The 12,941-nt window shown below is 36.2% G+C and overlaps 1 protein-coding gene across 3 annotated transcripts in view; it reads right to left on the reverse strand.

Annotated features, from left to right (window-relative positions):
* MC1 (metacaspase 1) overlaps window positions 1-12,941 on the reverse strand; it is a 228,810-nt gene that overhangs the window by 114,729 nt on the left and 101,140 nt on the right. The window contains exon 1 of one of the 3 annotated variants that reach the window (XM_089460878.1): window positions 4,214-4,720. The exons of the other annotated variants lie outside the window; for them this stretch is intronic. Within the exon in view, the coding sequence (XP_089317004.1) occupies window positions 4,214-4,583 (370 nt within the window). The 5' untranslated portion in view covers window positions 4,584-4,720. Of the gene's footprint in view, window positions 1-4,213; window positions 4,721-12,941 lie in introns of those variants that run through there. 3 annotated transcript variants of the gene reach the window in all.

Raw genomic sequence — 12,941 nt, forward strand, 5'->3', positions numbered from 1 at the left:
CTTCTTCCCTGTTTGATTTTCAACCAAGGCTTTGAAAGAACGGAACCATGTGAACACTTCGTCCTTCTTCAAGAAATAAATCCAAGTTTTGCGAGAGAAGTCATCCACAAAGATAGCATAATATAAGTATCCTCCCAAAGATGCCAAGGGCAACATACCAGATAGATTAGAATGAACCAATTGCAAAATGTCAGTGGTCTTGCTATCATTTGAAGGGAATCGTCCCCTTGTATGTTTTCCTTCGGCACATCCCTGACAAACACCTTTATGTTCTAATTTAAATTCGGACATACATGTCACCATCTTCTTTGCATCGGGTAGAGCCTTATAATGTAAATGAGCAAATCTTCGGTGCCATAATTCGGATTGAAGAGATGTGTCGCAAGACATAGCTCCCAATGGACTTCCTCCAACTTGATATAGGCTATCAACCCTGAATCCAAGAGTAAATGCTTCTTTGGAATTTCTTTTCCAAAGACATATCTTTCCATCGATGAATGCCACCTTGAATCCTTTGTCCTCCATTGCCGAGATGGATACCAGGTTCTTCTTTAGATTGGGTACATATAGTACTTCTTGTAGATGAATGGTGCTACCTTTATTTAATTGAAGAGTAACATTCCAACTCCTTTCGTGAGATAAGTGGAATTGTCTCCAAAAATGATTTCCAAATTTGTATCCTTTTCTATCAGATTTGAAAGAGCTTTCTTATACCCAGTGAAGTGCCTTGAGGCACCACTATCAATCAACCAAAATCCCAAGGTATCTGGTGGAGAGGCAGTAGAGAGGGCAAATATAAGATAAAAATATTTTTGCTTGTTATCTACAACATAGATTCATCATACCTAGAGTTTCCTGATCTTTTGGGAGGTCGACTATTTCCATGTTGAGTAGCAGGAGCATTCGTTTTTCCTTTGTTGTTGAATCTGCAATTCCTTTGATTGTTTTTGCCCCTGAAATTGTTATGGTAGTTGTTCTCATCATCCCGAGGTGTATCCCTTCTATTAGGACACTCCCTAGCATAGTGGCCAAACCTGTTACAAATGAAGCATCTTCCCTTTATTCCATCTTTGAATCCCAGTCTTCATTGACATTACTTCTTTGAACCTGTATTGTTCTTCTTTTTAGCATGAGCGGAGAATGCAGTAGGATCATTCCTATTTGAAGGCATGTCTCTCTCCATCATCCTTGTCTCTTCTTGAGTACATCAAGTCAACAATTCATCAAAACATGGAATCATGTCATTGTTGAGAAGTAGTGTTGAACACATGTCATTCACGAGGGAGACCTCCAACGGCAATGAGAGTGAGCTCCCTATCAACAATAACTTCTCCAATTGAAAGAAGATCATTCTTTATCTCAGTAGTCCTCATGAAGTATGATTGGATATCTTCACCTCTTCCATTTTTTATGTCCTTCAACTTGTTTTTGAGAAAGAGGACTCGGTTTGCATTGCTAACTTTGAATATGCCAACCAACTTGTCATACATCTCCTTAGATGTGTTCAAATCAGAGATCTATGCATCCAAATGCTTGCTAATAGAATCCCTAATAATCTTCTTAGCTTTGACTTCACCTTTCTTGTACTTTGTCTTAGCGGCAGTCGATGCATTTGAAGGAGGTTCAGTAATTTTTCCCTACACATAGTCCATAACAGCTTGCTCTTCCAAAGTCAAATCAAGAGACATATTCCATCCATGATAATCAAACTTACCATTGAGCTTGTCATCAGGTTTGAAGTAAGATGCGGAGGCCATTGAATCTTGTCCTTGTCCAACAAATCTCAGTGATTTCTCTTCTCAACAATTGCTCTTTTCACTCTTGCTTGGACTTTGTCTTCACCTCAGCTCTGAAACCATGTTAATTTTATATAACAATGGCATGTTCTATGCTTAAGAGCAATTTACTTCAATTTTTCTTATTAGCCCAATATCAATTCCCAAATTAGCAATCACATAAACATTGATAGTAAATGCAGATAGAACATAAACAATAACCAAAAGACAAGCTAAGATAAGAGGACACAATATTTGGCGGATGCCAGGGGAAAACCCCAATGTGGGGAAAACCCCTTGATCAAATCTCCTTATTATTCTTCAAAAGTTCAGCAAAGAGAGAAAGTACGATGTACAAAATTCACTTGCCCAAACACAGTGAAATTTGTCCAGTCAAACTGCAATCAATAAGATGCCCTAATCAGAAATTCAACACTGGTCAAATCAGCGTAATTACTCCTCCAAATCAGCTCGGTCAAACCCAGTGAATTCGGCCTCCAACAACAGTTTAAATCAACCCAAAACAGTCCTGAAGAAATTGGTCAAACTTGGTCAATGCATAGTCAAACCTGTGGTCAATGCTGGTCAAACTACCCAGAAATCCTTGAAATCTATGCCAAAGAATGTGGCCTGCCCAAACAGAAATTCTCCCAAGAAAACGCAGTCAAACAAGGTCAAATGTTGCCCGGTCAACGCTGGTCAAACTTGTTGCAACTTGGTCAACGCAAGAAAACAGAAAACGCAGTCAACCCTTCGCACGTGTGGAGGAGAAGAAGGTTGTCCTAAAATTTGTACGACCCAATCAGATGAGGAGAGAGAGATATGTGTGTGATGATGAATGTCCAAATGAGGTAGATGCTCCTTTTATTTATATGCAACATTGAGGGTGAAGAGACATGACTTTTGGGCTTCTAAGCCTACATTAGATTGTTGGTCGACCTTGACAATTTGTCCATAGAAGAAATAAATTCATAATCCCATTTATACATGTCAGAATGAGATGATCTTTAGATCAATCCTACATCTCTCGGAAAGAGGAATCCAACAAAATATCATCTCCATCATATGAGTTGTCCAAGGTGGAGTTTGGCCCTAGTTGCCAAATTTAACACAAGCAAAGACAGAAAATTTTCAGATTTTCTTAAAAAATTTCAACGGATTTGGGGCTCGGATCTAGTGGAAAATCTAAAGCAGACCATTCAAAACAACCTAGGTATACGAGCGATTTTTCAACGTTTATTATTTGAGGGGAAATGGCTACACGACACGTGTCAGTTGAAAGATTATGGCAATCAAAGGAATTCTACCATAATAATAAATCTGAGGTTGTGGGGTCGAGCTTCAACTTTCAAAAACCCTAATGGACCAATCTTGTTCAAGGATGCAGTGAAAGGAAAGGTTGTTGCTCCTACCGATCTGATCCAAAATATGCCAAGACCTTACAATAGTTGAACAAACGGAACAAGCACGAGCCATGGAAGTTAAACACCTAGATGTAAAATTGTTTTTTTGCTGATCTACAATCTAAGGTGTTAATATGTAGGTTTAATGGATTCTAGCCAAGATCTAAATATTTACATCAATGGGGTTTACTTCTTGGACACTCAACGATGACATCTACTTCTATTCTAAGGATTTCTTCATAGTTCAATGGAATACACAAATAGATATGAAGAAAGTCCTAAATGATGAACCATGGTTTTGGGGTAGAATTGGGCTCTTCATTACCGCATGGTTTCTAGATTTTGATGCCATGGTGGTCACAACAATGCCAGTGTGGGTGAGATTACCAAATCTCCCCCTTTTTGTTTGGCACCATCAGATCCTAGAGTATTATCAAAAAAAAAAAAAGATTATTATCCCGCTTAACTCCCTCAAAATTATGGCACTTAACTCCCGCAATTACAGTAACTTTTGTATTGCTCATCAACCGAAAAGTTGATATGATCTACCTAAAGTAATTTTGTTCCTCATTTTCCGATTAAATAAAATTATGCTTTTTTCCTTCGGAAAAAAACAAAACTAACTATTACGGGAAGGAAGTCCCAATGACATTGATGGCTCACTACTGCAGCAGCGTATATCTTCTTAATCAACAAAGACAGGAGGAAGTCTCGGGCCAATTTGGAAAAAAAGATATGCTGTTTAAAAACAATAATAAAAGAAACAAACTAGTCCCATAAAAAGCGTTCTAACATGCTCCAAGAGGTTAATAAAGAACCTTCGAATGCAGGTTTATTTCTAACACCATACAGCAGCGAACAAGTATCAGGAATAGGCTTGCCTTGCAATAGAGGTTTTGGTCAAATTTATATGAATTTAAGCTACCCAACTTCAGTAGCGAATCCCTAGCGCGAAATCAAATTAAATTTACATATAAATCAGCATGCGATCGCTATATGCTTTTAAGAATGGGAGAACAGGAATGAAGGGCTTACCATTGAGCATGAGAATACTGGCTTCTGGGAATTTGAACTTATTGATTAACAAGTACTTCATACAGTTAGCATCGTTCAGACAGCCCTTCAATTCGTGCCGGGAGTATTTGTAAGAAATGCCGCAGATGACCGCCTTCTTCCTGCCGTGGGAAGGGGGCGGCGCAGGCGAATAGCGTTGGGGACTTGTCGCGGAGGCGGGAGGAGCCGATGGTTGGTAGTGGTGTCCTTGAGGCGGAGCACTGCCGCGGGATGCTGCGATATGACTGACCGCCCCACACAGAACACAGCGGATCGAATTCGCCGCCGGCGGAAGCTGCAGCGGCGTCTGACAGCCAGTGCAATTCACGAGCAATGGCATCGGCATCGCCATTAATGATGTCTGTATGCCTTCGCGATCGAGATCGCCCGCTTCTTATTGTCAATTCAGGGTCCCCGCGGTTTCGAAACTTCGCCGGCCGATCGCAGCCGCTTCCGTTCTTGCACACTCATAGCACGCGCAATTATACAGACGACCTTCGATAAATATATTATAAGTCAACGTCACTGGCTTTTACACGCATTACTTCACGTGAGGAAACAGAATTCCGATGATAACATCACACACTTTCGATGATATCATAGCTTTACTTTTAAGTTTAGTAATTAATGTTTCTTGGTTTTCTTTATGCAATTTTACTAATTAATGTTTTGAATGTTTTGTTTCCTGTTTGATGAGTAACCTTTTTTGTTTTCAGGATTAGGTTGGGATTAACGATGGAAGAATAACCATCGATCTACCATGATGTTATCTTTGGGCTTGTACAAAGTTCGATTAAGTTTGGATATCTTTTGGGATAACTTAATTCCCTCAAAGTGGCTTCCATCCTCAACATTTCGCTATGAGTTTTGAATTTGAGGGGACTAAACCCAGTTAAACCCATGACTTCATGGGTTGTATTGCATAAGACCATTAACTATCAAAATGAATGATATGCCACAAGGCTTATTTCCCTACACATCAATTCAGCCACTGAGAATATTTATCTACCACCTTAAGCAATTGATAAAGACAGAATAAGAGGCTATCACCATTTTCAGTAGTAATCATGTTTATGTTTTCAATTCCCCCCTCCACCATCTTTTTTCTCGTGTCTTGGTATTTCATCTACTTAACCCCTTCCTAAAATCTTTCCTTGGTTTCATTCATACCATTCCTTCGTTAAAGGTTATATGCTTATTGTTTTCTTAATCATTACTCCCTTCCTCTCTCTTTCCCCTTCTCAATTCTCATTCTCATTCTCTTGTAATCATTTTAGTTCATCTTCATTAAACCTCTCTTTTTATTCCTGGTTAATCTTTGGTCATTTTATTTTTCCTAAGTGGTAGATTTTTCTCACAACTCTCATTTGTGTCTTTCCTTTTAACCATTTTTCTTATGAATATCTCTTTTTTTTCCCTCCCTTTTTCAAGTTTTAGTCAATTTTCTTTGTCTACATACTGGTTTTATTTTACATCTCTCTATTTTGACTATTTATTTCAACCCTTCACCATTTTCTTTTTTTCACTTCACCCTCATCTTTAAACCTCTCCTTTTGTATTCCATATTAACTTTTGGTGAGTTTTCTTTCCTACATAATCAACTTCTTTCACATCTATACATTTTTCTTCTTTTTAACTTTTTCCATGTTGATCTATTTCATTGTCCCACTTCATCCTCCTCCTTAAACGTATATTTTTCATTCCTTATCAATATTTACTCATTGTCCTTTGTCTACTTGGTAGACTTCTTTCACATCTATCTTTTTTTTCCTCTAGTGGACCTCTTATGTTTATCTCCTCCCCCCTCATGTTTAAGCCTTTCACCTTTGTCAGGGTAAACCTCAGGTCATCCTAGTCTACATAGTGAATTTCTTTTACATCTCTCTTTTTTAAACTTTTCCATTGTCAATCTCTTTCTTTCTTTCTTTTTCCCTTTTCCGTCTTTTTATTAATTTTAATATTATGTGAATCTTAATCATCTCCTCTATCTTATTATGATGACATGCTATCATTTAATTTCTTTATCTTGGATGCTCTATAGACAAGAGTCCCTACTTACATAGTCCAAGGGGTTAGTTCAACCAATTGTTACTAATGTTGTTGAGCATTTGACTAGTTCTATGTTCACAAGTGCTCAGTTCAAATCCCCCTAAGGGGGTACACTATTCTAACACAACAACTTTACAAGGGATGATATCGACAAATGTTTAAAACATCCATTGAGTTTCTCAGTAAGCTTTTTTGGAGGTGGAAAAAAAAAATTGACCAAAAACAAAAACTTTGATACTTGTGAAAACCCCTAGTATAATAAAGTACCAAGTAAAAAGTATCATGACAATAAAATTATTTTGAACTCTAATCATTTTACAAAAAGGTTTTTTGGCAAGTAATACAAAACCTTTTTTACTTAATGACCATCTTCCCTAATTTCTAAGAAGCTCTATAGAAAGTAGACAACTACAAGAAAACCTCATCATTTTAGCACTACACTTCACCATAAGAAAAAACCTAAAAGGTTGTGATTTTCAATGAAGAAAATAAGCATTTGATCTAACCTCTCATTCTAAAATACCTAGATTCCTAGATGGATCAGGTGGAAACTATGCAAAAACTACTTAAATTTTGATCTTTCTTTCATTTTAATATTCTCAAATTGTGCTCATATTCAGTCAAGTTTGTAAGATACACTATTCAAAAAATGAAACATAATTAAAAATTATTATTAATTATGAGAAATTTTTAATAAATTATAACATTACAAATTATATATTATTATTTACATAATTATAATAAAATTTATTATTTATAATAATATGTTAATTTTGAAATTATAATCAAATTAAGTTGATAATTAGAAATTATTATTAATTATGAAAAATTTTCAATAAATTATAACATTACAAATTATATATTATTATTTACATAATTATAATAAAATTTATTATTTATAATAATATTTTAATTTTGAAATTATAATCAAATTAAGTTGATAATTAGAAATTATTATTAATTATGAGAAATTTTCAACAAATTATAACATTACAAATTATATATTATTATATACATAATTATAATAAATTTATTATTTATAATAATATTTTAATTTTGAATTTATAATCCTATTAAGTTGATATATAAATATATGATATAAATGAAAATTTATTTTATTCATTATTTTTAATTAAAAAAAAAAAATATTGTCGAGTTCTAATAGCACCACCAGTTGAGAAAGAGTTTCCTTAATAAAGTAACGTGTTCAAAATTCACTCAACTGTTAAGCATGTGTTTTGATTTTAAGCGGGTGTTTTGATTTTAAAAAAATATATGGAAAAAACTTTTAAATAATATTTATTTTAATACCTATTGTATATTTTCATTTTAAGATTCATGGTAAAGAATACCAAGAGGGTATAAAATATTTTATGTAAGTTTAAGTGATTTAAAGTTAAAATAAATTTATATTATATTATTATTATTATTTAAAATAAAATATGTTGAATTTTGTTGTTGTTGAAATTTTTTTAATGGAGGGTGTTCGATTATTAATAACAATAATGGTTAGTAATTAGTAATTTTAAGGGAATTTGTGATTTTTCATAATAGTTATGACAATATTAAATATATGTTTAGGGTTTCTAGTGATGCCCATTTTAATTCTTACGAAGAATAACATTAAAGCATGCTTGCATATTAACTAGTTTAATAATAGTTCAACGAGTTTGGTTTTGAGGATGGGTTACAAGAAGTTTTACAGTGTCACTTTAAAGTAATTGTAATGGCTTTTGCACTTATTATCCCAAGAAGTGACAATCCATGTGTGCATATTACAAACCCAAACTCACCCTTTTGTTCTCCACAGGAAAAACAATATTAGATAGCCTTCATTCCCATAATTTTTACCTAATTAAGGTTCAATTCCTTAGACTTAGCTTGTTACCTTAAGGTAGTCATGGGGGGTTCTAGAGGTTACCATTGATGACCCACATGTAGATATGTCCAAGCCCATGTACTCCTTTAAGTGAACACCTAACCATGTTGTCATTCCCTATGCTTCGCCAATTCCCATTCTCATGTACTTCACCCACTACCTTATTGTAGGTATAAGCACACCTAGAAGTGGGAATTGAATGAACTATGACATTAGAAGGTGATTACCCGTGTCTACATACTACAGATCCAAACCCACCCCCATGTTCTCCTTAAGGCAAACGACATTGACTAGGTTTCATTCTCATTTGGTTTACCCAATACCCTCACCTTAAGGAAAACATAACATGTTAGGACTTCCATTGCTTCTACCTAGCTTCAAACCCTATAAATGCATGGTGACCTCCTGATGAGGCCAACATTGTTAACTATTGTAACAAACCTAGTTTAATTAATTAATTATTCTAATAATTCAATGGTCAACAGGCCCACATGAAAGGGTACGCCCCAGTTGTGTTGTAAAGTATAAATTGTTGCCCATTTGATCATTGTAAATGACCATAAAATCATAAATCTATAGTTTATTTTCCATTGGTTGTCTACAAGTTAATATCATAGCTAAAGATCATGGCAAAAGTTGTAAATATTAAAGAGGTGTCCATCCATTCATTGGTTCTCTCTTCTAACCACTACCATTATGGTGTGCATCCTTCTCTCAATTACCATCTCATTTGTCATGTGTTCCTTCTCTTACCCATTTACCTCATCCATTTAATCATTTTTTTCCTAGCTACCAGCAACATACACCCTTCTCTTAGCTGCCAACTCTTTCCTCAAGTCATCTTACATAATGCATTGTATTCAATTGTATATGTTGTCCAACTGTTCAACATCACATGAGTTAACCACGTTCAATTAAGCTTGTTTGTATATTGCAAGAAATAAGTTGGAGGGTCATTTTGGGTTCGAAATCATGTGGTGGACAGAATTCAAAGAAAATGTTGAGTCTCAACGAGCCTCCAAATTTAGAAATTGTTGATTTAATGAGAAAAATGGAAGCAACTTTTGAAATTTTCTTGAACGAGAAGAATTTAAAGATCAAGCTACTCAAATCCAAGCTTAATGGATTAAAAAACAATAGCAAGGAAATGATCGACCCAAATTTGCACACGTCATTTCCATAGTCGCACTAATCATCGAACTCTATTTCATTTAATAGTTTTTCACGCAATGTTAAATTAATAATACCTAAGTTTGATGGCGAGGATGATCGGGAAGGCAAGAAATGGATTAATGAATTCAAAAACCATTTTGATTATCATCACATACTCAATGATGAAGAGAAAAATACCATTATACCAATGCACTTGGATAAATTGACCTATGATTGGGTCTTATGGTGGAACTCCAAATCTTAGGGGCTAATTAGAGATTGGGACACATTCAAAAAAAAATGTTTCCAAGATTTAAAAGGTGATGAAATATTCATAAAAAATTGTTAGGTTGCAATAAAAGATACAATGAAAGAATATTTTAATAATATATTTGTATTAGCTATCCACGTCATAGATATATTAGAAAAATATCTATTGAATATCGCCATTACAAGGTTGAAACCCAAAATACAACACCAACTCAATTACTAGAACCTAATGATACTAAGCAAGCTTGGAAAAAGGCCAAACTTATTGGAAAATAATTCTTAATTGGTTAGTCATTCCCCGACCACCAACCTAAGAGATCAAGTTTGAAATACAAACCCCTGCCCCCCATCTAAGGAACTAAACATCAAATAAAATGAGGGGGAAGAAATCATGCTTCATATGTAGCACACACAATTGGAGTTCAAGAAATAAATGTAAAGACAAAAGATTTTTCCTATGTGAAAAAACAACAATAATATTAGTAATAATGATGAGGAACAAGAAGTTGGATACACATCTTCTCTCAAGGAAGGCATTGGCAATGAATAATTTAACAAACATAAACCTATGCCAATGTTATATGTAGTTGTAACGGTGGTATTACCCAACCCCAAAATCTCGAGGTCTTTGGATATATTAAGAAAACTAAAGTAATGGTGCTTATAAATAGTTGTAGTTTGCATTATTTTATAGACACAATAATCACAAAGCAATTAAATATGTATGTTTATCATATATATGGCTTCCAAATTGCCATCCTAATGGATAGAAATCTTCCTTGCACTGGGAAATTTGGTATGGTAAAATTGTATATTATTGACTACAAGTTAATATCTATGTTGTATGCCATAGTAGTTAGAGGAGTGGGCATTGTTCTAGAAGCCAAATTGTTGGCCTCCATCGAGATAGTAAGATTGAATTTTCAAAAGTTATTACTAAGGTTCTATGTAAGTATGAAAAAATACTCCCGGATGCGGGTGCTTCCGACGCGTAGCAGCCCAATGGCTCGTCACATGGGCATGTGTCAGCCCGGATGAGCCACGCAGTACCTGGCAGACGGTTACATAAGAATGACGGAGGTTGATCCTCTGCGGGAGTTAATACCAGTCATTTCAGTCTTAACTGTTCTCCTGCGAATTGGAAAAATGGCGCTACAAAGGCCCGGAACCTCAGTCACTCACTAGCATTCTTGCATAGGGTATGAGCACTCGGCGGCAACGTCGGAACATCCTCTGGTTCTGTGGGGGATTGCGCAGGGACATTCCTGCTCTCTGGTTAACTTGGCGATGCAGCGTGAGCGTTTGAGAATGAGCAGCCGGCGCGGAAGCTCAAGGGGTCGTGCTTCGGCTCAGAGGCCTGCAATTTCTCCCTCTTCCTCAATTGAGGTAACTTCAGACCATCGCCGCTCCCGGGGTCGAGCAGCAGGCCGTGGTAGGGCAACTGAGCATGGAGAAATCATGGAATGCGGACACACAGCGCATCCCACTGTCAGGTATAGAATACCCTGCTCTCTGGCAAATTCCACTTTCATCGTTTCGGTTTCTGTTGAGCACTGTGGCAATTCCAGAGGTCAAGAGGAAGCACCGCAGGGAAACCCTCCTCTGGTTCAAGGGATTGTTCCCACCATCGATATGTAGGTGCCTACTATTGATCTGTTACGCCCTATCAAGGAAAGCTCTTCCCCAGACTCTCAGGCCGCCCTTGCGGGCCCCAGTGAACCGGCTCAGAGGATCCAGCTCTCCGACCCGGACATTCCCAAGCACTTCAGGGGCAAGGAGGAGGACGAACCGCATACCACCGACGATGAATAACTCGACCTGCAGTTCGCTCTTAGTCCCTGGGAAGGGAAAGTTTTTCTCTGTCTTCACTCATTGTTATCTTGTATGTGTTCAGACTCAGTCCAGATCTCAAAATCGATGTGTCGGCTATCCATATGTTTAAGGTGTCGGTCATAAGCAATGTCATGTGTCGTAATGCTAGTCTGTCATCACTTCCAATTTTTGTAACTGTGAAATTTTGGACATGTTAAATCTTGGGCAAACTGTCAATCTCTTGGCAGGAATTACAGGGCCAAGGCCCTGTTGTAATACTGATGTAATTTTTGACTTTTTGTAATATAATAGATTAGCCTGATTCGGAAAAAAAAATATATATATATATATATATATATATATGAAAAAATACAAATCAACAACCTACCCACCCAAATAGTCACATCCAGCAAAATCAAGAAAATGATTCAAAAGGGAGCCCAAGCTATCTTTTACATTGTTTTTCACTGGAAGGAATGTGTGTTGAAACGAAATATCCCGATGATATGGATAAGATGCTTAGAAAGTATGATAGTGTTTTTAAATACGCACCTCATGGCCTTTTCCCTATATAATCAAGAGATCATATCATAGAGCTCATTCCTAAATCAACTCCAGTTAAGACGAAGTCCTATAGGCAATCTCATCAAAATAAAAATGAAATTGAGTGCTTGGTTTAAGAATTATTAGACTATGTATAATAAACCAAAACAAAAGCATGTATTCAACACCAGTCATACCTGTGAGGAAAAAAATGGCTCCTACAAACTCTATATCAATTATTATGCGTTGAATAAGACTACCATCAAAGTTAAGTTTCCCTTTCATTAGTGAACGAACTTCATAGAGCTAAGTATTTCTTGAAATTTGATCAAAATTTTGGTTATTATTAGATAAGAATACAAGAAAAGTGTTGGAATATTCGACAATACTGAGAAGGGGGTGTGTGTGTGTGTGTTGGGGGGGGGGGGGGGGGGGGGGGGGGGGTGGGGGGGGGTTGGTGGGTGTGAATCAATATTAATAATTTTTAACTTCAAAACCTTGTAAATGCATCCATAGATATAAAACAAAGTACATAAATATACAGAGCATAGAGACTTTTACATGAAATCCCAAAGCGGGAGAAAACCACATAATGCTTTACTTAGTAACTATATAAAGTACATTCCAATTTATTAGCACCAACTTCTTGATTTATTAACACCAAAACTTATACAAGAGTCAATATTAGTCAAAGAATGCCTTCCCTTCTGGCAATTTCTCATATTTCCTTCACACAAGCACTCAGTTTCCCAAACACAACCTTCTTAGCAATAGAACTTCCCTTAACAAGTGATCCTTGAACTCGGCCTCAACAAACCCCAAACCAGGACCGAAACTTGGATTTTAATGCACCTAAACTCATCCCTCAAGTAATCAGAACTCGACTTCTAAAACTCTATCTCGTTCACAAGGTTCAACCTCCTCAACAGAGAACAATGTCATATTTCAAAGACAAACCTGAAACTCACCTTCGAACACGCCAAAATTTGGATCTCAAAACAAATA

This window comes from Pinus tabuliformis, chromosome 7 (genome assembly GCF_031772625.1).
Source record: "Pinus tabuliformis cultivar Carrire ecotype Pingquan chromosome 7, CPIR1, whole genome shotgun sequence".
NCBI classification, from domain to species: Eukaryota; Viridiplantae; Streptophyta; class Pinopsida; order Pinales; family Pinaceae; genus Pinus; species Pinus tabuliformis.